The following is a 27,140-nucleotide window of genomic DNA, read 5'->3' as shown; positions in this document are numbered from 1 at the left end:
TAACCTGTGCGCATATACATGCTACAAGTCACTGAATATCAAGTTTCCTATCCAAAAGACCACAAAGGCTCAAAACTCAATGACCCATTAAACAAAACAGACACACTCAAGTGCATCATCAACCTCTAAGAGCCCTGATGATGCAAGAAAGTGACCCACATCCTCCATTGCAGAGGAAAGTAAAACTCCTTTGCCCATCTGTTGCTTCCTGCCAACCAGATCCAGAAAGTACATACTGGCTGTTTGACCACTGAGTCAGTAAGCAAAACACATCACCAGTCACTGGGGATACTTTCAGTATCACTAGCAATTCATTTGCATCATGCCTCTGGAAGTTTGGACTTTGTATCATACAAGGAAGACTGAATTCAACTAATTTTTATGAATACATTTAGAAGCAAAGCTTCCCTATTATAATTCACGAATTATAGAACTTTGATCTAGGTTTTATTTTGCCCCAATACATTATGTGTAATTATTTGTGAGGACATTTTTATGGCCTCAACCTCTTCATGCCTCTGGAAGTTTGGACTTTGTATCATACAAGGAAGACTGAATTCAACTAATTTTTATGAATACATTTAGAAGCAAAGCTTCCCTATTATAATTCACGAATTATAGAACTTTGATCTAGGTTTTATTTTGCCCAAATACATTATGTGTAATTATTTGTAAGGACATTTTTATGGCCTGAACCTCTCCCTTTTCAGTTTGCCAGTCATGCTGTATAGGTGGAAACATTAGTTCACGAAGCATTATTTCTATTCCAGGAAATAATTTTTTTTTTTTAACAATAGAAGAATAACACTTTTCCAGTGCAGTGCTTCTAAGTAATAATTATCTTTGCAGAATTTGTGAAACATTCAGAATATTCACACATGAATACTCAACTGAGGGGAGGTATGAGTATTCAATATTACCGAACAGCATGACTCATGGCAATGAGAGTTTGGCAGCTTTATTCATGAGAACATTTGCAATTTCTTTTTAAGCATCCAATTCAAGCTTCTAAATTACATATCCTCCATGTGATAAATTATATAGCTACATTAGAAATTGCATCTATTTGCACTTCTGATCGCTCAATTGTCCAACGAACTCATCACCACAGAGCCTACTTTCTGTTGTTCCACAACTTTGAGAAATTTAAGCATTGCTAAGATAAAGTGACAGAACAGGAGGTACAGCAAGACACGGTAGCATCTTCCCTGACACAAACACCCAGGCAAGAAGACTAATCTTCACACAGTCCAGGACTTACGTTTTACATACAGTCGCCCTATCATCTCGGCAGTCCCATAGTTGTTCCACACCTCGCAGACATAGTTGCCTGTGTCTGAAGGACGTGTGTTCTCAATCAGCAGACCTGTAACTGTCTGCCGAAACCTGCTGTCAGGCTCCCAGGGAACATTGTCCTTCAGCCAACGATACTTTGGTGCGGGGTGCCCTGATGCTTTGCAAGGCAGCTCCACTCGCTGTCCTGCCATGGCTTTACGATGGTCAAACCCATCTAGAATAGATGGAGCTGAATTCGCTGGATCTGAAAGAACAAACAGTAGTTTTCAATAGGAGCATTAAAATTCTTTCATTCACTAAGCAATATGCCTGCATTTTTTGACTAACTATCCCAGTGTTTTATGTACTGCAGTTTGCTATTGTGACCCAGCCATCAGCCCGTAATATCTCAGTAGTGATGGCTGGGATCCAGCAGCATGTACTACTGAAGCATCTCATGACTACTTGGAAATCCTCTCACTGGATTCTTTCCAGGTGGCAACCATTTCTCTGGTCATACTTTATGGCCCCTATCAGAGGAATGGAGAGCCAAAAATGTGTTGCCTTAACAATTATTGCTGTTATCCCTTTACTACTCTACTAGAATGAAGCCAACATATTCTCCATGCTTCTCAGTGGTCTTAAGGCTTTGAATTGGAGGAGTGATTTATTCTCTTGTCAGGAGAGAAATGGACAGAGACACAGGAATTTCTATCTGTAGTCTAACTGACAGATGAGTCTTTTTTTCTTCTCTGGAAAAATAACTTAACATGACAAGACCAACTTACAGCTTAATACTCCAAATTTCTGTGCCCAATTTACTGAGAAAAGCAGCCCTCAGACAAACACACTTGTGTAGCACCTGGCACGTATTTATGTATCTCACAGAAGTCTGGCAGAGTGCCTTCACCAAAGGTGCACATACCTCACCAGAAATAGTACTCTGTGATTCTGGCTTTTTAAGTTGGAAAACATTTGGAGGAAGAAGCTAATGTGATTTAAAGTTTTGTGCAGCATGATAGAAGCCTATTCTGAAGCTATTGCAACATAAATACTGAACAATAAATCAACAAATGTTCATCTGAGTATTTTCTCATCACATGCACCCACTTTGCTAAAACTTCTGTGTCACAAAGAAACTCCACATGCTGATCAACTCCTTTTACTCCTACCTGACACAGCGATCTCTTTTTGGATATAGCTACATCATAGCTGCCTGGGTGTAGGTGTGATTGCAACCATTTTGACATTTTCAAGTGGTCTTTGACTTAACTAGCTCAGGTACTGCTCACAGGGCAGCTGCAGCAGGTTCCTGTTAGGAGCTGAAGAAATTAAAGGAGCAGTTCATGCTGAATTCAAACTACTCAAGCAACAGTGTAATCAATACCTCATCTAGTTAGCTTACAACTAGTTTAGATACATCTTCATGAACTGCAACCACGCCTGGGAAGGTAGACTTGAGAACAAACAGGTAGAGGCACTATGCAAGTTATACTATCAATCCAGAAACAAAAATTGTGATGGTAAAAAAATGGGCTAAGTAGATTTTGTGTAAATATCTAGATAAAACCCTAAATGCCAAGTTCAATAAAAGATGACCACAGAGGGTTTTCTGCTCTCTAGGTGCCAGCAAAAAGTTGAGCGACTGAAGGCAAAACCACATTCAGTTTACAGCAACTCACTGTCTGTCTCATTAGAAACGTGTCAGCCGGTAGTTAAACAAATGATTTTGCATGCATCAGTAGCCTCAAGGCCCATATTTGGCATCAAGATGGGTTATATTTTTGAGTTTACCATGCTGTTTATGTCTGGCTTAGAGAAAGCACAATCTGCCAGGATGCTATTGGGAAGGCCAATGTCAATTTCACTAATTGATTAGCCAGCTCCTTTCTTGCCTTTTGGGTCATCAGGCATCTATGTTTTCAGCTCATGTTTGTGCAGCCTGAGGAATTAACTCAGTAAAAACTTAAGCATGCAAGAAATTACATCTCTAGCTCTTAGAAAGTTTACATCTACAATCAATTTCTTCAATTGAAAGTAATGATTAAATAATAAAAAAATAGAACTGACTTTTAAAGGTATTATCTGCTCATTCCTACTCAAAACTCACAGTAGCTTCATATCTTCTCCGTACACTTTAACTTCAAAAGGTTTTGTGAAGGATATATGTACCATATGTCCATATATGCCTAATTTTCAAGCCTTCAAGTACAAAAATGCAAAGTACCGCAAAAGACTTTGAAACAGGATAGGGGCCACCAGCGGGGAGAATTAAATAATAATGACAAAAAGTTGTGGCTAGTAAATATCACACTTTGACAGCCTCCTAGTTTGCTGCAGAGCACCACATATGCTTTGATGCTGGGCCTAGGCAAAGTGCAAAACCACCTCAGACAACAAGCCAATGGTGACAGCAAAGCAGTTGTCCTCCTGCCCCCATGCCTTGGCAGAAGCCTGGAAAGCCAGGAGCTGGTGGCTATGGCAGCTAATGCCATAGGAGCACAGCTCCCTTCTGCAGCTACTGTTTCTCACCCTTCAAAAACCAAGCACAATCTGCCAGGATGCTATTGGGAAGGCCAATGTCAATTTCACTAATTGATTAGCCAGCTCCTTTCTTGCCTTTTGGGTCATCAGGCATCTATGTTTTCAGCTCATGTTTGTGCAGCCTGAGGAATTAACTCAGTAAAAACTTAAGCATGCAAGAAATTACATCTCTAGCTCTTAGAAAGTTTACATCTACAATCAATTTCGTCAATTGAAAGTAATGATTAAATAATAAAAAAATAGAACTGACTTTTAAAGGTATTGTCTGCTCATTCCTACTCAAAACTCACAGTAGCTTCATATCTTCTCCGTACACTTTAACTTCAAAAGGTTTTGTGAAGGATATATGTACCATATGTCCATATATGCCTAATTTTCAAGCCTTCAAGTACAAAAATGCAAAGTACCGCAAAAGACTTTGAAACAGGATAGGGGCCACCAGCGGGGAGAATTAAATAATAATGACAAAAAGTTGTGGCTAGTAAATATCACACTTTGACAGCCTCCTAGTTTGCTGCAGAGCACCACATATGCTTTGATGCTGGGCCTAGGCAAAGTGCAAAACCACCTCAGACAACAAGCCAATGGTGACAGCAAAGCAGTTGTCCTCCTGCCCCCATGCCTTGGCAGAAGCCTGGAAAGCCAGGAGCTGGTGGCAATGACAGCTAATGCCATAGGAGGGAAAACTCCCTTCTGCAGCTACCATTTCTCACCCTTCAAAAACCGCCCACCAGTCCCTGGGTCCTCTGTCCCAGGTTCACTTGGCATCACTTTTTCCCTTCTCAAGTTGAGCCTTGGCAGGAGCAGCCCAGCCTGGAGTCCCATCTGTGGAACAGCTAAATTTGGATTTGCCTATGTACTTGAGAAGCCTTGAGCGGGTTCTTATAGAGGAGGTACTTAAAATATATTCAGGGATACACAAAATATGATTCCATTGATCTAATTTGTTGCACTCTACTTATATATTTAAATGCATGGTACAAACATCTCTTTGGGATGTCCTTGGAGCATACTCCTATTTATAGCTCCTACACTATATATATTCCAGTTAAGGAAAAAAAAAAAAGAAAAAAGAAAAAAAGCACAAAATAAATGCCAGGGTTCATTTACAACTACCTGCAACAAAGTCAATAGCAAAGTAACGTAACCCAACTCCAATATGTGATATATATATTTTTGAATTATTACTATTCCTTAATAGTCAGCTGTGAATGACTTCTAGCAATGACAATGGTGGAAAAACTAATGCAAAATACTGTTCCAAAATATTCTACTTTGCATCTTCTTTGAAGTACAGAGCAACAAAATCATTATGCTTTCAAAATTGTAAGGTGTTTTGGAGGTTAAAAACCAATAAAGAATTTGAGAGCTGGGATTCATAGCTGGACAAAATTATCTTGAGAAAAGCACACTATAATGGACATTAGAGGAATATTTTGTAGTATGTTAATGGCCTTGGGTTTAAATTTATGCACAAATGCCACATGATTTCAAGAAGATATTCTTACTCCAAATGAAATTTGGAACTTTTTTTTTGGTAATAGGCCTACTAATTCACATGTGTATTTGCTATTATATGCAAGTTACTTTTCTCTCTCTTTCAAATAATAATGAAGCTTAACTTCTATCAAAAATGTGGCTAAGAGACTATGATTCAATATCCACCACAAACTATTTCATCCCCAAATAAGCAAAGAACATTTATGGATGTAAAAGGCAGGCAAAAATGTAGATCTCGTGCAAGCAGACATTTCACAACTATGTTCATGCATTCTCTGATCTCAGTTCTTAAAGGACTCACTATTTAAAATATAAATGCCAGTAAAGAAAAAAGAAAACCTGTTTGCGAAATATTAACAAACAAACTCTGCACATAATGGCTGCACTTGTTCAACAGACTAACAGAATTGGAAATCAGAGCCCACTATACCTCTAATGGAGAATAGTTAATCCAATTGAATTTTAAAAAACAAATATTGCATACAGGTAAAATCTCCTATTTTGATTTGGCCTGTGGAGGAAAATAGAAAAAGGAACTCAAGACAGCACATATCTTTTAGGATGCTTGTCCCAAATTACAAACAAAACAGAGCTTTCATTTTTCCCCTTTTGTTCAGCAAAATAACTAGAAAATTTTCTGTGGTAACCAAGATACAAGCCTGATTTTATTTATGTTTCAACTGGCTCAGCCTTAGTATGATTTCATACGGAAGCAGACCATATTATGGAGCCAGCTAGGATAGGACCCTGCCTATCCTTATAAGACCAAAGCACGCAGATTATTGTGCAGGATAAAATTGTTCTTCATCTGGCTGGGAAAAGAAGAGGCAAGAGTTTTCCCTGCAGAGGACATATAACAGAGGAAGAAACTCCTGGATCTGACTGGTAAGTGATTCTAACCTGAGCAATCGCACTACTTTTTTTATCATTAGTATAGTTAGTTATCATTAGTACAGTAAATACTGACTTGTGTGTTCAGAGGGATCCAGAATCCTTCAGCAATGACCACTTTGCAGGAGGGCAGGAAGTATGTTACTAATGCAAAACCTTGTGCCCACCTCTGTCTCCCTTAGGGCTCTCAGAGGATGAAGAGCTAAGACCTAATCACTGATATTTTTTTTCTGAAAAAAATACCAAAAGACAAGAGGACAAAGACAAAAGGAGAATCATCCCACTGACAAAGGAAGAAACTCCTGGATCTGACTGGTAAGTGATTCTAACCTGAGCAATCGCACTACTTTTTTTATCATTAGTATAGTTAGTTATCATTAGTACAGTAAATACTGACTTGTGTGTTCAGAGGGATCCAGAATCCTTCAGCAATGACCACTTTGCAGGAGGGCAGGAAGTATGTTACTAATGCAAAACCTTGTGCCCACCTCTGTCTCCCTTAGGGCTCTCAGAGGATGAAGAGCTAAGACCTAATCACTGATATTTTTTTTCTGAAAAAAATACCAAAAGACAAGAGGACAAAGACAAAAGGAGAATCATCCCACTGACTGTTAGATTGTGAAGGCCACCACACCCTGCCTGATCTTTAGGGTTAGGATTTAGGGCAACTTAGTGAAAAAGAGGAAAAGCTCCGTGGGGCTTTAAGTGGGATGGGAGGCATGTCTCCTGTAAGGCAAGGATACAGGGAGAAAGAAGAGAGAGTCTGAGATACAGTCTTAGCTAACTGCATGGATGTGGGAATACCACTGCAGATTTGCTCACACGCAAACACTGGGTGCAGTTACAGGCACCCAGCAAATGAAGGAAAGGAAGGGGAGATGGAGGAGGGCTAATCCTACACAGAGATGTTTGAGAGCAGGTTCCAAACCCAGGCCTGGGGTCTGCTCCTCCTCCTCACCTCACCCACAACTAGCACCTCCTCTCACTGAGACAAAATGGGGAGAAAGTGGGATTGGAGCAGGACAGCACTGACAGCCCTAAGTATCTGGGGTGTGTGTGGAGTGTGTGTGGGAACCCAACAGTCCGTCACAGAGACAACAATTAGGAGATGACTTACAATTACAAGGAAGATATAAAATACCCCATCTACCTTCTTGTTTTCCCGCCTGCTGCACAAGGCCATTTGCCCTGGGGGCTCAGCTCATGCACAGCCACCAGCAAACCCTCCTGTCTGCCTGCAGCACCCTGGGTGGCCTGGCACAGGTCACGTAACCCTTCTGGTTGGAAACCTTTCCCAGGAGCAGGGGAACACACTGTTTTCCCCAGGGAAAGAGCACGATTAATGAAAAGGAAGGCTGAAATGCCCCTCACCCCACCTGAGACTCCTCCCGTGGAAATATCTACAGCTGAGCTAAATGTCCTGAGCTCCTGCTATGGTTAACAGAGAGAAGTGGGCACCATGGGGCAATTCATCTCACCATAAAGTGGGCAGCTGAAGTAGGTCAGATATACTACCCCTAAAATTGTTCCTCTCCTTTGGTTACACAAGGAAGTTAAGGTGACTAGACACTTTCACTGCACAAGTCTACTTTTCATGGGATGAATCCCACCCACAGTCCTTTTATAAAGTACCCTAAGCCTACTAAATGTCAATGCACCCTACAGGCTCTCTGGAAATACCTAATAGTAGATGAAAAACAGAAAAATGATTTTTAAATGGGACTTTTTTTTGCAGGAGCAGCAGCTCACCACTGACCACCTCTATTTTCCATTTGATAGACAAATTGGTTGTTAGTGCATACAGGCAAAAGAACCTGCCTTACCAGTTTAGCACGCTAAATTAAGAATACTTAATTTAACATGATATATAAAGGAGTACCTGATACAAAAAGTCTTGCACTGTTGCTTTGTCGTGTTTCTCCAGTGTATCTGTGCCTTGTGATACATCGGTAGTTGTACAGTCCATCTTCATTCTGTACGTCTAAAATATACAAGGCTCCCGTGGATGTGATGAGAAATCTAGGTCCTGAAAGACAAAAGAATTTGCACTGTTTATAATAGCTGCATGTCGTTACTGCGTTCTGCTTGCCCACACTGGGGGATCGACAACACAGGCTGGAGGGTCCTGAAAGTTTTTTTTGCCAGAGTCTAGAAGCTGCCAATTATAAGTTTACAAAGTACTCATTGCAAATGCATATAAAGATATTAATTCATGTGCACTTTTTATAAAAAAGCTAGGGACCTGTAAGGAAGATGTTAGGAATGAAGGAAAGAAATGTGCCATGGTCTATATCACAATCAGCAATCAATATACAAGAGGCATCTGAAATAAAATACAGGGTAAAGAACCAATGCAGAATTTATTCCAGTTTAATTCAATATTGTAGAATGACATGATGACAGTTCACCAGCAGAGCTGTACCTGTTGGAAAGACAGTCTAATCAGCATGCATAATTAAAAAATGTTAGCCAAAATTCTATTTGTTGTACAGGTACTCCAGAAAATTGAGAAAAAAAAAAATCATAAAAAGTGAAAGTAAAGGGATCAGTGAAAGCAAGAGTAACTCACAAAAGGAGGAAGGTTTTACCCCAAGAACAAAGGACATATTTGCTAAAGGATTCTGGCCGTAACTACACAGTCCTAGTCCACAGCCTGCTTCTGGTGCGATGGGAGAGCAAGGAGAGCAAAACCAGCCTTGCTGATGTTGCCTACACCACGGACCACAGGGAAGTTGTACACACCTGCACTAGCTGCAAGCTAGACAGCACAAGTGTCAGGAATAGTTCCACCTGACCCTGTCCATATTTCCTGTGGGGTAGTGCACACCAGGCTTCAAGAGGATAGGCTAAGGTCTCTGCAGCTCAGTACTTCCATGCCCAAGCTACTGGCAGAAGATGAAGTAATATATCATCTCTTCTGCTGTGGGCTCTTTTTTTATAAATAATATTGCAGTCTGTGATTAGAGAGGCATGATGTAAGCAGGTAGACATATTCTGGGTCTAAAAGAAGGGCTCAAATAAACAGCACAGGACGTATTATTTAATATCCAAAGTTTTTTGTTTTGTTTTTTTTTTAATTCTACAAATAAATGTTTGTTTCAGGAAGAAAATTAAGTCCAGAAAAGTGACTGTCTCCTAAAACTGAACAAGACTGACCATGTTCATCGTCAGCATTTCTTCCAGTATTCATTCAAATTGAAAATAATATAGGTGAAATTCTCTTCAAAAATGTACTTTTTATTATTGACTCTAGGATATGTGGAAAACGACATGGCACATACGCACACATGTGCAATTTCAATCATTTGATACCTGCACAAATACCTCTGTTCTGTTGTAAATGCATCTTCTAAAAGCAAGGACACAAAAAAGCCAACATCAACATGGACATGTTTATTCTAACGTTTTCTCCATTTTACAATAAATAAAATTAATGTGGTTAGAATGCGTTGCAAACATGGGCCTCACCTTGCCACTCTCCATTTAAAAAATTCTAAGCTATGTATGCTTTTCTAAAACTTTTACACTAGAAAAAATGTTATTTTCTTTTGTATTTCTGCTATTTTTTCCTCTAGTAGCTGGTAGCTCTTACAATATACATACTCGAACCTATGTATTATAAAATATGTCTGACTCCAAAATTAGGGGAGAGACCACACAAAGATGAAACCCATTATGAACAGGTATTCAGTAATACGCAGTAAGAAATATTTCCTTATCTTCAGAGCTCTATTTGAGCAATGACTTTTTAATAATTAAGTATAGCTAGGGAGCTTGCTCACAAATGCATCAGTGGGAAAGCAATCCAGCAGAGAAAAGACAGAAAGGAAATGGTATCATTACAGAGGGCAATCTCCTTTAAACCACAATCAAAAAGAAATAATAAAAAAAAATTAATAACCATTTAATGGACTGATCCTTAAAGCAGGGAATATTGAATGAAACAACATCAGCCCACCTCTCTCATCCTTGTATGCATACTGAATTATAAAACAACCACACTGGTGACTTGTCTTGGCTGACCCTGTTCTGAAAGTAAAGGCACAAGTATGGAAGCTGATAGGTCTAAACTTTGGAAAAGCATAAACCACACTGCATATGCTTTTGAAGTACCTTGTTTGTTAAAATAACATGTAGCATTACTAAGAGGTATATTAACTAAATAAATCCCCAGAATGGAGGGCATAGAAGATAATGAGTTACTTGCCTGCTACTGAAGGAGAAGAGGAAGGTGTGAAGGAGGAGGAAGGACTGGATGGCAAGAGATGTCTCCTCAGTCATGAGAAACACTATATCTGAGCCTGGATGATTTACAGGCTAAGGAGTTTCCTTCTTTTACAAAGGCCATATTGACTTCATATGCCTCTGAAAATTTAATTGCTTGCATACAGAGGACTTGTGTTTTGATACAAATGACTTATAAACAAATGTACTGTTGAGTGTAATAGGAAAAGCACCAGAATAGGTAATATTTCAGCCAGGTGTCTAAAATATAGCATGGAAAAGGTTACATGAAAAAAGCAAAGCTATCTTGCATCTTACATTTTAATACACTAGTTGTACAGTTTGGAGGAAATGACATAGGCAGTTGAAAAGAATAAGTTAAATCAATAAAATATGTTTTACCTAGCTTCTCAATTACTAACACGGTATTTATTTGTTAGTCACAAATAGCTCAGCTTGACCAAACACACTAACAAGGTTTTCTACAAGTACCAGGCAGCTAACAGCTACCTTCTAGCAACCAGAAAGCGTAGTCTGTATGTGTGCAGGCAATCACCTAATGAACCCCCTTAACAATCACAGGATTGATCTTTACCTGCTTTCAGTCACACAGCCCAGCTCCAAAACCACAGCAGAGGAATCTTACCACCTCTTAGGGAAGCAGGCTTGTAATGATTCACACAGAAGTACTTCCTGTTGTACAGAGAATACTTCTTTATGGTTTTGGGTTGTTTTTTTTTTAGTTTATTCTCGCACAGTAACCCCTAGATATAATGTAATGTCCTATGCTGAGTATTTCTTCCCTTTCCTTTCCCAGTCCCCAATTACTCAGACATGAACACATGTCACATTCCACCCTATCCCCTCATCCCATAGATACTCAACACCTGTACCCTTTAACAAGGTTTACCTTTTCCCCACTCTAGGTTAGAAAGATATTTAGAATTTTGGTGTGAAATCCATGGGCTGTTTGACTTCTGTGTCACAGGCAGATTCTGCCCTACTGAAATATTCATTAAGCAAATCTACCTTTGCCAAGAAATATGTTACAAGGACTACAGGTAATTAAAGCACAGTTGTCTCCCTTAGTCTGTAGGCGGCATAAGATGACAGCTTCAGGAGACGGGAATCACATTTAAGGATTTTTCTTGGGGTTAATGATGGGTATGTGGAAAAGGCAATCTCTTCTTGCTTCTGTTTCCAGCTGTGTGAGCATTAACCAGCTCTGTATTTCAGGCAGCACAGCCAGTTCAGACGTGTGCTTGCCCACAGCAATGCCGCTCGGCTGGCAGGGCTGCCAGGCTGCTGAACCAGCGCTGTGTATACCAAGCAGACCTGTCTTCTGCAGCTTCGTCAAGATTTAGATCAGATTTTGGAGCTGGGGTGCAACTCTGTTATGAAATTATGCAGGGGGTGGGGGTGGGTAGATGTTGGTGGAGATCCTGCTCAGCTGCTATCACACCACGGGACCAAAAACACATCAAAGGTGCTAATGGGGTAGTTGTGACCATTTTGGTCCCTCCAGTAAATTTGCACATGCTGTGCATTTGTGTCAAGCTGGTGGAACCTAAACAGCTGAGAGGCAGAAATGTGCTGCCTCTACAATGGCTTCATGTAGCTTTCTTTTCCTGAAATCCAGTTTCACCTTTGCTAAATATACATAGTTCTAGTTCTACAAAGAGTCACACTGCTGGAGACTACTAGTACACACAAGTTTAAGATCAAAGAAATGTGATTTATTTTAAAAATTAATTTTAAAATTTAAATTTTAAAAAATTAATTTTAACAAATTTAAAAATTAATTCCTTTCTCTATGCTTTTCTAAAGTTCTCTTTATTTTCAGATTCTCTGTACAATTTTGAGTTATGGTCTATACAGGCCATCATTAATAACTAAATTTGTCTTTCTTCTTAGAATAAGCATAAAATAACTGTCAAAAAAATTAAGTTAGAAAATCAGATCCAGAGCTTCCCTTAAAACTGCTGAAACCTCACTTCCTCAGTATTATTATCTTATAAGCATTATTGCTTATAAGATACTTGTGCTGGAATAAAAACTGGAGAAACATGTGGGGTGACTGCTACCCAGTTGAAGAATATGTATAGATTTGTGGGCTATTTCCAGATCCTACAGTACTAACTTTATTTGCAAGTAAAACCTTCCCTCCTCAGTCCTGGAAGCAAGTTTCCTCAGATGTAGTTATACACCTGGGTCAATGAGAGTGGGTACACTTATTAAAAGCCCGCCACTTAATAAAAGAGGTTTGTGAAACCTGTTCAGAGCCAAGAAATTGCTCAGTGTTATCTTGCTATATTTTCTAGAGAAGTTATGAACATACTTAAGCTATCTAACACTCCTATTGGAAATTACTCAGGCAATCGTATAATAAAACCTTCACTTAAAGCATTATCTAGAGATTTTTGCCTCACCCTCTTTAAAGAGAACTAAAAGTAAATAGCTATTGCCACATATCAGATATTATCCCACAGTATACATTTCTCAACAACACACATTGTGTATAATTGCAGGGCTAAAGCTTTTGCTTTTCGTCTCTTCTTCTTAATATATTTTGCATACTTATGTAATGCTTTAATAACCAACCCCTCCTTCTACTGTAAAAATGCAAGACAGAAAAGATGACAGAAAAATAAAAGGGGAAATGCATGTAATTTCTGTCATCTTCTAAACGGAGAGCATTTTCATTAAAACCGACAGGCTGTCAGCTGTGACAAAGCCAAAGTGTTGAGCGTTCTGCCTTCTGTACTTCAAAAAGTGTTTAGAAATGCAGCAGGATGGGGATCGACAAGCTCTTGTTGCCCTGTTGATCTAGGGGAGTTCTTTCTTCTTGAGGCGCATTTAATTTAATCGCTCTTGCTTTGCTGTAACAAAGTCTAATTTTTTTGACTCACCTACTTAATATGCCAAATGGAGATTTTTTTTACCAGAACATCCTTTCAGATAAACTGAAGCTTTTTGTTTGTTTGGCTGTTAGCAGGCTTCAAGGGAGGAAGGCAGAGAAGCCTCCTTCACAACAATTAAAAAGAACACTGTCAAAATATAGCTCATAATTCCCGTTTATTATTGCTCCTCACTAGTGTTTGTATTAATGCCTTGAAAACTTGATTATAATAATTTCAGCATCTGATTTTCAGAGACAGTGAAAGCTTGTATCTTTTTTGACTTTCAGTGCTTGGTGCCTTTGAAATCATGGCCCAATATCTGTAGGATGTATTTCATTCAAACAGTTCAAAGGATGTTAGGAAGCCTTACTACCTTTTGCTTTGGTGAGGTGGGCAAGCATAGTAACATATTACTATTTAAAATTTGAACATTTTACAGAGAAAGCTATGTGGATCGAGGTACAAAAGTCAGTGGAAAAAGGGGAATGAAACCCACAATTATTTCTCCAACATCCCATCTGTCACTAATACATAACTTTGCCTCACTGTGAGACTGAAAAAAAAAATAGATCCAAGGACTAGAAAGACCATTAGAGTCATTTATTCTCACCTTTCATGCTTCACCCATTAACTCCTGCATCAAGTCCATATCTGGAAGTTAAGCTATAGCTTTTTTAAAAAGACATTAGTCATGATTAAAGATTTCTTGTAAGCGGAGAGCATGTGATACCCCTGGGTAAATTATTCCAATGGTTAATTACTCTCACTTTTGAAAGTTAGTGTATTGTTTGTGGTCTATCTGGCTTTGACCCCAGCTATTGGATCTTACTGTGGCTTCATTAAAGATTTCCTCTGCAGTCAGAAATCTTCTGCCTATTTAAGCACTTACAGAACATGAGGAAATTACCTCTTAAACCATCTTTCTCCTTAATTAGTTATACAGATTGAACTTCCTAAATCACTTACTGTGAATTATTCATATCTTGAAATATTCCTGTAGTTTTTGCTCAACACCTTATCAACTTTATGAAGTTATTTTTCAAGTATGGATCATGCATTTAAGTTTAGTAATGATTCTAGTAATAGTGAATGCAAAATGTCACCACTCTCTTCTGTACAAGTTTTCCTTCCACTCAGACATCAAGGAATTACAGCAGTTCTCTTAGCAGTGTTATCTAGCTTTAGTTATTCATTGAAAACTGTGATCTCCTTTTCAAAGTCCTGGACTTAGAGAATAGATTTCCCCCATTGTATAGATACAACCTGTTGTCTGTCTGTCTTGACATTAGTATGAAAACCTATATGTTCGAATTCGACCTCTTTATCACACAATCCAATATAGCTACACAACTCACCAAGCCATATCATAATTTGCCATTACACCAGCATTTGAACAGTTTGCATATTTTATTGATATGTGTTTCCCTAAATTTCATTAGTTAATTGAAACTTTATATTTTCATCTGAAATATTACCAAATCACTTGTTTTGAAGATACGTATTTCAAAGTAGTAATACCCTGAAGAGAACAAATGGAGAAGAGGGAAAGGAAACTGGCTCATACCTAGGTTTGACCAGTCCAAATCAAGGGCCTCAAATCCCATGACATTTCAGAAACACACCCTTCATTTTACTGTCTGCTGACTAGTGCCCCAAATGAACTAGTGACTTCATTAAAGTTGAGCTGTATTAGCAAATCGTGTGCTCATTTCTCTAAGTGAGAAGAGGTCACATTAACAATTATGAAATGGCTCTTATGTAAGGTTTTTAATGCTTTACATTAGACTGCGTAACATCAGAGATTAAAATAAAATTTTACAGGTCTGAGTAATAAGTTAAAATAATTCTGTTTAGGTTTCCTATGTGAAATCATTCTCATGTATAATTCATAGGAAAATGTGAACACTTTCTTGTAGAATTAGTGCATAATATTCTTGTATAAAAATAAGAATATTTTAAAACTCTAATATTAATAATTCTTTTATCATGCCTTTTTCCCCTAGTATGCTGTTATTCCTTAAATAGGGGTAATGTTATCCTCAAGATAGTTTAAAAAATCATATTTGATTTTCATTTTGTTGGAAACGCATCTAACGGCATTATGTTATTGCAGTCTAAATTGGGATGATAGAAATTAAGAGAACAGATGGCTGTTCTAATCGTGTGCCAAATGATAATATAGAACAAATAAACTTTTATCAGCTATACTTGTCACTTCCGCTGGATAGAACTGCTTCTGTTAAGCAAGTTTCTAGCATGACCTGTGCACGCAAGGGGAGAAACCTCCCCACAGAGCCAGAGTAACCTATAAGTCAGTTTTACACCACTGCTACAACATCATTCTCAAAGCAAAACAATCTGTTGCTCTGGGCATGGAAACTGCTAGAAGCAGCCATGTCTAAACTGTGTCCTGAAGTCACAGTCCTGCGAATGCTTTTGATACACAAACCCCAGATTAGATGAAGAAAGAGAGGCATATAGGGAAAGAGGGAGTTAAGGATTTCACTTTTGCAATCACCACTCACACAATGTGCTCAGCCTACATGAGACACCTGGGGTGTTGCTCACAGTAGGTGCTGCAGATGGTGGAAACACGACTAGGCTCCTCTGAGGAGCAGAACCTCCCCCTGGGGATGCAGCCAAGTTCACAGGCCCTGCTAGCAGGCCTTGCAGAGGATAAAACTGATTTTTTTAGCTCCTCATATTCCTTCAGCTCTGGGTCTACAAACTGAACCTTTGGAGTGTGTTGCCCACTGCCTCTCTCCCTGTCTGAGACAAAACCTGCAGTTGACTTCCAGGAGAACAGGAGCAGGAGGGAAGCCACAGCACTGCCCTGCAGCCCAAAGGCAATGAACTTCCTTAATTGCAATGCAGTTAGTCCTCTCTTGCTTTACCACTTCCACCCTTCAAGCACACCTGTTGAAGAACCAAATACTTATTTGCATTACATGATCTGGTCTTTGTCTCTCATAGATCTGGGGTTTGATAACTGGAGACGCCACCATGGGTGTGACTCAGTTGCTGGGAGAAAAATTCAGCGGCAAAGCTTCTCAAGTACCACCATACTATGATGTTACTCATGAGGAATTATGGCCTTTGATCTTCCTATTTTTTCCTGACACAAGGAAAGAAATAAGCATAGAAGTCATAGGAAGTGGTTGTCTGAGGCAAAGGAGGCTGCTGCCATATTTGATCTACTGTTCCAGGTTCCTTAAAGCTCACAGAGATTATCTCTATCATAAGACTGCAGGACTGAAGTTTTCTTCAGATCTACAGCAGCCAGTTTTTTCCCTTTTCCTTCTGTTTATATTTTTTTCTCCCGGAATTAAATTTGAGAATTTATAAAACAAGTTAGCAGTGTCACATGAGGTATTTTCTATTTTATGTAGGCACATAATCTGTTTCAAGTGAATAAAAAATAACTAAGGTTATCTCTCTGCAAAGAGTTAAGGACATTTATAAATATTTCCAATCCTATGTCCTGACATGTTTCCAGTTGTAACACAGATGGATTCTTAACTTTGCAAAATTTATATAGAAGTGATAGCTCAAAACTAAACCAGATTTTTTTCTTACACCATCACTTTTTACCCCTCTCACTTCCTCTACCTCAGTTACCTTCCTCAAGAAACATCTATTTTTGGTGTCAGTGCAGTCTGAATCAGGGTATACAAGTAAATCTGTTACTGATCAGTCACCCTGCCCCTCGGCCAGTGGAGGTCAGAGCTGCTCAAAGTGTGGGAGCTCTTATTCAACCATCATCACTATCTCTCTAAAACACCAGGAGAAGAAAGGAGCAAGGTCATGAAACATTTTCCACTTGACCCTTAAAAGCAGAAAAGCTTAAAGAGGAAAAGAGTTAACATAGAATTTCTATTTAAAGAGGAAAAGAGTTAACAATGAATTGCTATTTTGGAACCTGTATCTCTGAGTGTTGTAGTTTAACCCCAGCCAGCAACTAGGACCACGCAACCGCTTGCTCACTTCCCCCTCTCCCCCTTCCAAGTACAGTAGAGAGAGGAGGGAGAATAGGCAATAATAATAATAATGGTAAAAGAATATACAAAATTAAATAATACAAGTCACTCTCACCACCTGGTAATTGGTTGCCCAGCCCATCCTGAGCAGTGATGGCAGATCCCTGCCTCCCAGCCAACTCCCATTTACATTCTGAGCATGACATCTATGGCATCTTTGGCCAGCTTGTCCTGTCTATGCTCCCTCTCAGCTTCTATGGGAAGTTGAAAAAGTCCTTGACTAAAAAACCTCGACTAACATAAATATCACTTAGGAACAACTAAAACCAATATGTGTTATCAAATTATTCTCATACTAAGTCCAAAACATAGCAGTTACTAGGGAAAAAAAAAATTTACATTAACTCTATCCAAGCTGAAGCCAGGACACTAAGGAATATTAGGAACCAGCCATGTCGTTCTGCATCTCTTCAGAACAAATGGATTTAGTGAAATCTAAATACTGAGGTGTTTAATTGTCCAGTCCAAAATGGCTTACTCTCATATAACTTGAGATTTATGCCATGGCTATAGTTTCCAGATTTCCCTTAATGTTTTGCATGAAATATTATTAGCTAAGATAACAAACCTGTCTATGTCTTACATAGAGAACCACAGGCTGAATAAAATTGAGAAAGAAAGAAAGGAAGGAAGAAAAGAAGAAAAAGAAAGGGGAAAGGGGGAGGGAGGGAAATGAAGCTTTAGTTTTGGCTTTATAAATTGAGCAGAGAGAGATAATCTACTGAGTCAATTACAGCATTACCATAGGAACGAGAGTTGTGGTACCATGTTGGGCTCACATTCAGACAGGATGAGGCCATAACACAATGCTCAAAAATCAAACAGGTCCTGAAAATTGATGGTATCTGTATTCACGGTTTTAGCTGCTTTAAATTCAACTGTAACATGAGTTCATTTCTGTTTCTGTGATCACAGAATAAAGAAAGACATACAAGCATTAGTGCTATTATATGCACAGTGCTATCATTTTCTGAATAAGTTTGGATACTAGGATAATGGCCATTCTGAAAACCAGATTGTTAGACAAATTACACGAATCAGAACACATTTTATTGCCCTCTCCATGTTTCTGAGACTGCAAAAATGTATTTCATGCCAATTGAAATTGAATACCAATTCTTCTTATATTATGTATGTAATATTCAAGTGTGTAAAGGAAGAATAAACATGCTCTTTTTAAAAAAGCATAAATAGATGCAGAAGCTGTATTTTTGCATATACAGACTAGGTTGTGTTAATTGTTACTACTTTATGATTGGATAGTATAAACGTGACTGATCACATAATGTTTATATTTAATTGTTCACCCTCTTAATCTTTTATGAATACATTAGGCATGAGCAGCTATAGTTCTCTACCCACTGTTGTTAACTGTCAGTCCTTCAGGATATTAAATAAAACTGCCATAATCTTTAATACCGCAGTTTTAGATGATTTGGGTCCTTGCACAAACTGCTGTAGAAGCTGCTTTCCTTATTTCAGCTAGAAAGAAAGCTGATAATTTTAAATCACTAGCTAGTTTTAGGGGCTCTGATTAAAGAGGATTGAGCTTTGCCCATGATATATGGAGCTGTCTGGAGGATTAAAAGTTCTTCTCTCAGGCTTTTGCTGGTGCATCCCAAGTAAATAAATAGCCTGCAGCTGACCAGTGGCTTAACGCAGATAAACTTATGCTTCACTCTTTACAACATCAAGGAACATAAACTATCCCCCCTTCATCTGCATGTAAATTTAAACACAAGCTTGTTAAGTAAAGGGAGAACCTCCATCTCCTCTGGCCTGAACAGCAGTTGGTTTATGTCACCATCGTCAAATGTGTACCTTAATCATTTATAGCTTCAAAGTCATTGTATAAGCAGAATACATATTGTTATAGACAATATGATCAGAATAAATCACTGCCTCGCATACGCAGAATTACAAGTGCCACCAGCAGCAGAATTATTTTGAGTAACTGCAAATAATCAATATTGTGCTACATTAATTAGAGCAGCTGCAGCTCTGTGGCCCCACATGTTTAGCCATATATTTGCTGCAGGTAAGTGTGAAGGTAATGAAGCATCTCAACCCAAAGGAACAGTTTTATGAAAAACTTAGAAGAGTACCCACTTCCCTCCATGAAAAAAAAAAATCTATTTCAAGATTCACAAGACATCTGAGTATCCTGAATTTTTATTTAAGGGATATGTGGTAACTAACAGACAAAACCTCATGTGGTACATTCTTGCATAGTATTTTCACCTAATGACTTAATTTGAGAGTGTAAAATAGGGAAAACTAAACAGGTTAAATTTGCATTTAGGGTAATGACTTGGGAAGAAGTTATTATCTTCCTCGCTCAATTTGAAAAAGTATACCATGTTTTCCTTCAGATAAAAAATATTCAATATATTAACTGTGGGAGGAAGTAGCTCCACTACGAATTAGAGCTAAATTAACTCATTTCCCCTGGAGACTCTTGGCCAGTCCCTTGGGGGACAGAGTCCAGTGTTCAGTGAATAATTTTTAAGAGGAAGAAAAAAGCAATTAATGATGTACATGTCAATCTTTCCAAACAAGACAACAGTGTTAAATCTATGGAGTCACTTTTCAACAGCTCTCTAAAAAAACAAAATATTTTTTAAAATTTCCCTTACCATTAGCTTTATACTACCTTTCCTCTAGAAACTTGTTCTCTCTCATACACATCCATTTCCACTCTGAGTATATACAGCCAAGGAATATGATGGGAACCTACTTCTGTCACTGGTTTACCCTTCCACAAAACACAGGTGAGGCACTGAGCTCTATTTCACACATTTTATGTTTTTATCTTCTTTCAGTTCTGAGTACCAATAGTCTCCTGACAAGCTAGTCCCATCTTTTAGGACTTGATACGCATTTTCCTCAGTATAGAAACATACACAACCTTCATTGGGTTCCTATACAGCATAGCATCATAACAATTGATGAAGAAGTGTTTTAAACAGAAGGGATGGAGCATCATGGTAAGAGCAGAAATAGGTAAAAACTGTTACGTACTGTGTAATGAAACAAAAGATCTCCTGCACACCCTGATCCAATGACATTACCCCATAAAGGAATAATTGAAAAATAGCAACTAAGTATTATACAAGATAAGTCACACATGTAATCAGCTTTCCTGGAAGAATAAAAAACACACGCTGATTTTAAATTGAAGTAACTGCAAGCAATTCCTGAATATCTGATTGTAGAATGCACTGCATCAGCATATGGGGATATAGCATAGCATGCATGCAAACCTCACTTTTTTTGGCAGGTTACAAGGTTTTATAATTCTTACAACATTTCAATAATCAGAAATACTTTGAATGTGAGTTATAATGTTGTAAGAAAATATGGTTATCCGATTACTTATTTTCTGTGGTTTGTCAAGTTAGGCTCTTTGCTGACATCTTTGGCAAACTAACTTTTTAACAATAAAAAGGGTTTGGTAAATATAATTATTCAGCATGCATTAAATTTAAAGCATGATTAATGGTGAGCATCAACTCAAGATTTTGGGGTATTTCAAGTTAATTTCAAAGATATATGTGAAATAAAATCAGGAAGGATGTGTGATTCCAGACCTTCTCATAAAGATTACTTTTTTTCTGTACGAATACTTTCCTTAGACTGGCAGCACAAAGAAAAACATCATTATATGCACAACAAGCATCATTCCTTTAGAATAAATCTAAATATTTTATGGTTTTTTATTGCCTTCTCTGAACTGCTAAGAAAATTATGACTTGGAAGCCTGTCCAGATATCAGGAATGTTATGCAAATATGCCCAAATACACTTCACAGGTAATTTTCATCATTCGGCTATTTTTATTTGATTGGGAAGTTGAGGCACAGTAAAGCCAATTTATTTGCCTAACCTTATGTTGCATCTTTGTGGCAGATTTGGGAATCCTGTGTCCCAGTCATGGGCTTTGAGCATAAAAGCATCCTTCTTAGTCCTCGTTATACCTGCTGTGCCTGAAGACCTGCCAGATATTACTAAACCCTTTGTGTAGGTACACAACAGGTTTGAATATGTAAAGCTCTGTGTATGAGCTAAATGCCACTACTATTCTACTATTGCAATTGTCAGAGTGTTTACTAGCACACTGCACCTGTTTTGTTTGCATTGTTGCTCATTTTGTAAGACCTCAGAATAAATTATTTTGAAAATGTAGCCTTTGGGCAGACTAATGTTTCAGGCAAGCCTGGTTTAAACATTCTTCTGCTTTTCCTGAGCTTCTCCTCTACTTAAAAATACAATTAATTCTACAAATGATGAAAAGCATCTGTTTTGTTAACCCTTACAGCTTTGTTTTAGGCTTGCATGGCACTGTTTATTAAGAAATAAGAGCCAATATAATGTATTTTCTTGTGTTTTTAAAAGATTAATGTTAAGAAAATAGAGGTGTTTTTAAAAAAACTATTATAAACTCATATTCTAAATATTGGACTTCAGCTGAAAGTCACACAAAGCTTTTTTTATACTCCTAAAACTTATTTTTGAAGAAGCATAGCATTAGATTAAAAAAACCCCATCAAAATAAAAATGTCAAAGCAGATGAAGACAAGTATTGCCTGGGCACTAGGCAGTCTTCCTGAGCAGTCATCTTCTCTTTCTTTATCTCCACAGGCCATTAAAGAACAGGTTAAGTCACAGAGTGACCTTTCTTGTCAGCATCATATGATGTTAGCACAGATGACCTCGACCACGCTAATAAGATTTATACATGAAAATCTATATAACTGACATTCCTTGCATTCCCAGAAAATGCAAGCAGCATAAAGTTACCTAAACAGGATTGACCTGACAGAAACACCTACACATGTACAGCACGTTCAGTCCATTCAAGACATTCAGAGTCTAAAGTGGGTGCTTTGCACTGACGATCAATGCAGTACAACTGTTGCAGGGTGTAAGTCTGACACATCCATGATCTCTGGCACAACTGTAGATGTAGAACAACAATGGGTGACTGCGTGCACAGAACTTGTCTTTAAAAGATTAGCACATTGGCAGAAAATACACCCTTAAGTATAGGAACATTATGAAACCAGTGAACCATATAGGTGTGTCTCATTTATGCCATCAGAACGTGCCTTAAAAGGGATTATACGCAATGTACCAGTGGTCTTTTGTCCTTACTTGTGCATAACAGTTGCCTCAAAAGAGATGTGACTCTCTGTACACAATACTTTAAATGCATAAGGTCTGAAAGGCCTCTTTTTTCTTTTTTCTTTTTTTTTTTCTTTTTTTTTTAAATTCATCTAATGTAAGAATATTCACCCAATTTGCTTCAATGTACTTCTTTTTCCTGAGAAAACACAGTGCAATTTTGGGGACTTGACAGTTCACATGAACATTCAAAAAATGCTAGTGTCACATAGATGAGAATTTCAAATTATTTTAAAACTCATTTAAAAATAATTATCCCTGCTTTTCAAAACCAGGCAGCAAAAAATTAATGAAGAAAAAGATCTGAACTAAGACTATTTTTCATCTCTTTTCTTGATAGTCAACTTTAATCTGGGTATACTCCTTTATGCAACCAATGGCTTAGGGATGTGGACAGCCATAAATGAATCTTATAAAAAAGAAAATTAATGTAGCAAAATCTGACAGCTCTATGGCATTTATTATAGGCAAATTCTGCATTGGTTCAATCTCTTGAGCAACTGTTATTTGGGTCAACATTATTGCTTTCATAGTTCACAGTCTTTATCTCCCAGGAGAAAGCCAATTTTTCTTCACTCCAATTCTCCTAGGCAGAGCCCCAAGAGTTTGTATCACTGACCCTAGGATTTGTATTCTACACCATGTCCACAGTCAAGACACATTATCTTGCTCCCTAGAGCATTTTCATTAAAAAGGTGGAACATATATGCAATCCCTGCAAATTGAGCCTTGTTGACTTTACGTTCTTTCTGGAGCAAAGGGAGCAGTGTACACAGCACAGCACATTGCAGAGCAAAGAACACAGAAGATAGGAGGAAAAAAACATAAATAATATCCAAAAGATCCAAAAGTCAATATCCCATGTTTCATTTCTTTTTCTTTCTGACAGTACCATTGGCCCCAGAGTCTAGTAAGGAACAGTTCAATAATAACGATCTAAGGCTTGTCTTCAATAGAGACTCAACAGCTGACAGCTCTTCTGTTCAAATTGACAAGAGCACAAAGAAAGGCTTGAATAATTAATTGTAAATGGTTGGATGTGATCTGATTGTGTGACCAACCTGTTACATTGACTTGCTTTGACCTAATCTTTCAAAGTGAGATATTAAAGCTGAAACCCTTCTACACTTTTTTCTTATTACTTGGCTAGCTCTTCTTCTGGGGGACAGTCTACAGAGTATACCCATAAGATGATAGGTGCCAAAGGAGAGATGTGATTTCACTTGGGTGACTAGGACTCTGTACTGTAGGCCTGCCACATCTCTGTAAAAAATACCTTTAAGTTCTACTAGACAGTTGCAGCATCAGAAAAAACAGGGATGGGGAAAGAAAGTGACTTTACCAAAGGTAACAGCTATTCACTAATTTCTTCCTACCTTAAAAAAAAAAAAAAAAAAAAGCTGAATAAAAAGCTAACCTTTCCTCATTTAATTTCTGAGATATTTCTTAGCTAACATTTCCTAGAATAATTTCACATTTAAGTAGAAGCTACAAACATTTGAACATTCAGAGGCAAGCTACACGATAAATGTCATTTCAAACATCATCTGCACATCATATGCTAAAATGGATGACTTCAACATAGCACTGCCTTTCAGCTCAGATGCTGCTCTTTCCATATCAGCAACTCGCAAGTATTGGTGCCACAATAAACCTTTGTTTAACCATCATTCACTATACTCGGACGACAGAAATAGCAGGCACACAACAATTTCTGGTTGCTCAAGTTCAGATATATATCTTTTGATATGAGAAGGAAAGATTGCCATTTTAGGCTGGCTAAGGTGTGAGAATGTATCATTAAATGCTGACTCTGTGTTTTGAAGAAGTATTTGTTACAGTTAACTGGTAAACCCTTGCTACACCATACCTTGGGAAGAGTTGTTTTTCAATGTCAGAATAACAAACGTCCGTAAGACCCAGATTTGTGTCTCTCCTTATTCAAGCAAAATTGTCATTGAATTTTACTGTGCATGGGAAGGCTAACTGACTCAGAAGTATGTATTTTAAAGCATGCTTGACAGCTTATCTTCTGAACAATAAGCACCGCTTAAATGAAAGACAATATGATTGTTGGGACAATCCTGGTCGTCTCACTGTATGCTAGTCCCAAATTAACGCTGCATTGTAGAATAGAGTGTATGGAATTGAAATAGTCTTCAGTGCTTGGTTATAAAAACATCTTGCCTCTTTTTAAAAATTTAACTTATGTTTAAGGCCAACAGTATTTCTTAAAAGACATTAGGTTTTGCAGAAGAAATTGGAATACACCTAAGTAGCTTTAATAAGATGATAAAAGTTTCAATTACCTTAATTCTTCCTCACATTTAAAATAATATTCTGTGGAGAGGCATCACCTGCTTCTTGCCAGACTGTACCCACTGAAAAAAGTGTTCTACAAAACTTTTAGGAGCAATATTTACTTAGACTATAACCTTGGTTAAATATTTATACATTAATCTTTAGTTTTATGTAAGAAAGTATCCCATATATGCATGTGTGCACATGCATGTCCTCATGCAGGTAATAAATAATAGAAGGTCCCTCTTTATGATAAATTATAGATGAGATGTATAATATATGAACTAAAGTTAACAACAGGAAAAATCATTCACACACAAGAAGATGGGGGGTACAATTCAGTAAAGTCTCACTACCTGCTGGAGGAAGGCAGCATACAAATGAAATTTTAGTTCAGAAACATATATTGGAAGATTTCATAACAGTACGTCTTTCTGTGCTCTGTTTATGGAAATATTTTCTATCAAAAAAATGGAAAAAAAAAGTAATACAGAAAAAGTAAAGCTCACTTCACTGAAGTAACGTTGAGAATTTGGCAGGATTCAGGGAAGAGGTGGAAGAATGATTCAAAAGCTGGAAGTCCAGCTTTACAATGGTAGACTTTAGAGCCAAAAACCTTTGGTTATAAAAAAGGAGCTTGTAAAGAGACATGACAATAACATGAAGAATGAGAGGGAAGACTTTTAAGTTAACAGGTCAAGACATAACAACATATCCTATCAGAAGGTGAAAACTAAATTGATTGAGAATAGACAGAAGATGGAAAATTTAACCATTAGGGTATTCACAAAAAATACCATAGTTCATGCAGAAATTACAAAGTGGATATAGGAAGTATACAGTAAATTCCAGGCAGAAAGATGGAAGATCAAAATAGTTTAAAAGATTGTTTAGAAAAAAAGCAGAACATTTGTCTTTCCTATGAAAATTTTCAGAAGTGTAGGAATTAGACATTTTGCTGTGGCAGAGTTAGGGTGAACTACTACAGAAACTCTGGCCCCATCATCTCCCCCTGAGCAGCTCATCCCCTTCACTTGTGTGCCTGGAAGGCAGTTGGGGAGCACATCGTTATGGGCAGCTTCCATTAGAGGCATCTCCTTCCACATGTAAAGCCAGCTGATAATTTGAAGACGTTTGCCTTTGGTTTCTAATTTGAATTAATCAAAATGTTATTATGGAATTACCTCTCTGCACATTGCCGGACACATCTGTCCCCTCCTGTGCTAAAAAGCCTCTGAGTAAAGAAATTCCTAAAATGCCTGGGCAACCATTTCTGTAACTTTACCATTACTTCTGGGTTTCTGACCAGATCAAATGTATTCACACAAGAATATCAGAACAACCTATGCTAAAATAAAGAGGTAGGGCTTCGAAAGAAGCAGCACCTTCCAAGAAATGAACAGAGCAAATATCAAAAATACACACAGTGACAACCTTGCTCACACAGAAAAGGACTAGTCTCAACAGTTGCTAATAGCCTGATCCAAGCATAACGTGAAGCAATCATAAATTAAGTTTCTTCTGAGGCTTGGAGGGATGGGGTGAGGAATATATGTTAATTTTAGATCCAGATCTTCCTCATATTCTTCCTTCTAATTTCTGTAGTTCCTTGTTTCAGTCTGGATTAGGACCTAATGTATGTTACAAAATTCGTAGACATACCTATAATTTCCTACTATTCATTCTTTCAGAATTATGAAAGCATATATTTTCTTCCCTTTTTGAACTCAAAAGTCACTTTCACGTCATAAAGGCCATATTTTGCTCATAAAACAATCTGGTATTTCTCACATTGGTCCACTTCACATTTTTGTGGAGAAGTGGTCACAGATGGGTCTTAAAGAATTTGTGCAAAAACAAAAGAAAAAATATTTTTAAATTAAGAATTGAGCATGTGGGCATTTAATTGCACTCTTAGGGCCTGAGATAATTTCTGTTAAATCTGGGGAAGTTGCACGTGGTCAGGAACAGGACTCATTAACAGTGCCAGGTATGCACACTGCAATCTTGTGCCCATAGTATCCGCTTTATTGAAATGTCATAATCTCAAAGGGGAGCCATAAATGTGCTGCTGTCTTTCTCAAATTGACTTACAAAGGCTGACAGAAGGATACACTACATAAACCCACTCTCCTCCACCTTATCTGTGTCCCCCTCCCCTTGGTTTTAAAAGCAGCATTTGTTTTCTGTTCAATTTGTGGAGGGTAAGAGGAAAACAAAGAGAAAGCTAAAAGTGGAGCAGGTAACTAACTATACAATGACCCTTTTTTTTTTTTTTTTTTTTA

At 37.9% G+C, this 27,140-nt stretch overlaps 1 protein-coding gene and 1 long non-coding RNA gene across 3 annotated transcripts in view; one reads left to right on the top strand and one right to left on the bottom strand.

The window, feature by feature from the left end:
• The window catches only part of DSCAM (Down syndrome cell adhesion molecule), a 484,086-nt gene that overhangs the window by 186,483 nt on the left and 270,463 nt on the right, over positions 1-27,140 (bottom strand). For both annotated transcript variants that reach the window (XM_014938224.1, XM_014938225.1), the window contains 2 exons: positions 8,090-8,236; positions 1,262-1,540 (listed from right to left, as the gene is read on the bottom strand). In XM_014938224.1, coding sequence (XP_014793710.1) covers positions 1,262-1,540; positions 8,090-8,236 — 426 coding nt within the window. The remainder of the gene's footprint in view (positions 1-1,261; positions 1,541-8,089; positions 8,237-27,140) is intronic.
• LOC106885765 overlaps positions 6,074-27,140 on the top strand; it is a 95,435-nt gene continuing 74,368 nt past the window's right edge. Inside the window, exon 1 of the long non-coding RNA XR_001411494.1 lies at positions 6,074-6,204. This is a non-coding gene — a long non-coding RNA (uncharacterized LOC106885765). The remainder of the gene's footprint in view (positions 6,205-27,140) is intronic.

This window comes from Calidris pugnax, unplaced genomic scaffold (assembly GCF_001431845.1).
Source record: "Calidris pugnax isolate Ruff unplaced genomic scaffold, ASM143184v1 scaffold25, whole genome shotgun sequence".
Lineage (NCBI taxonomy): Eukaryota > Metazoa > Chordata > Aves > Charadriiformes > Scolopacidae > Calidris > Calidris pugnax.
This window is presented reverse-complemented; position numbering and strand designations above follow the sequence as displayed.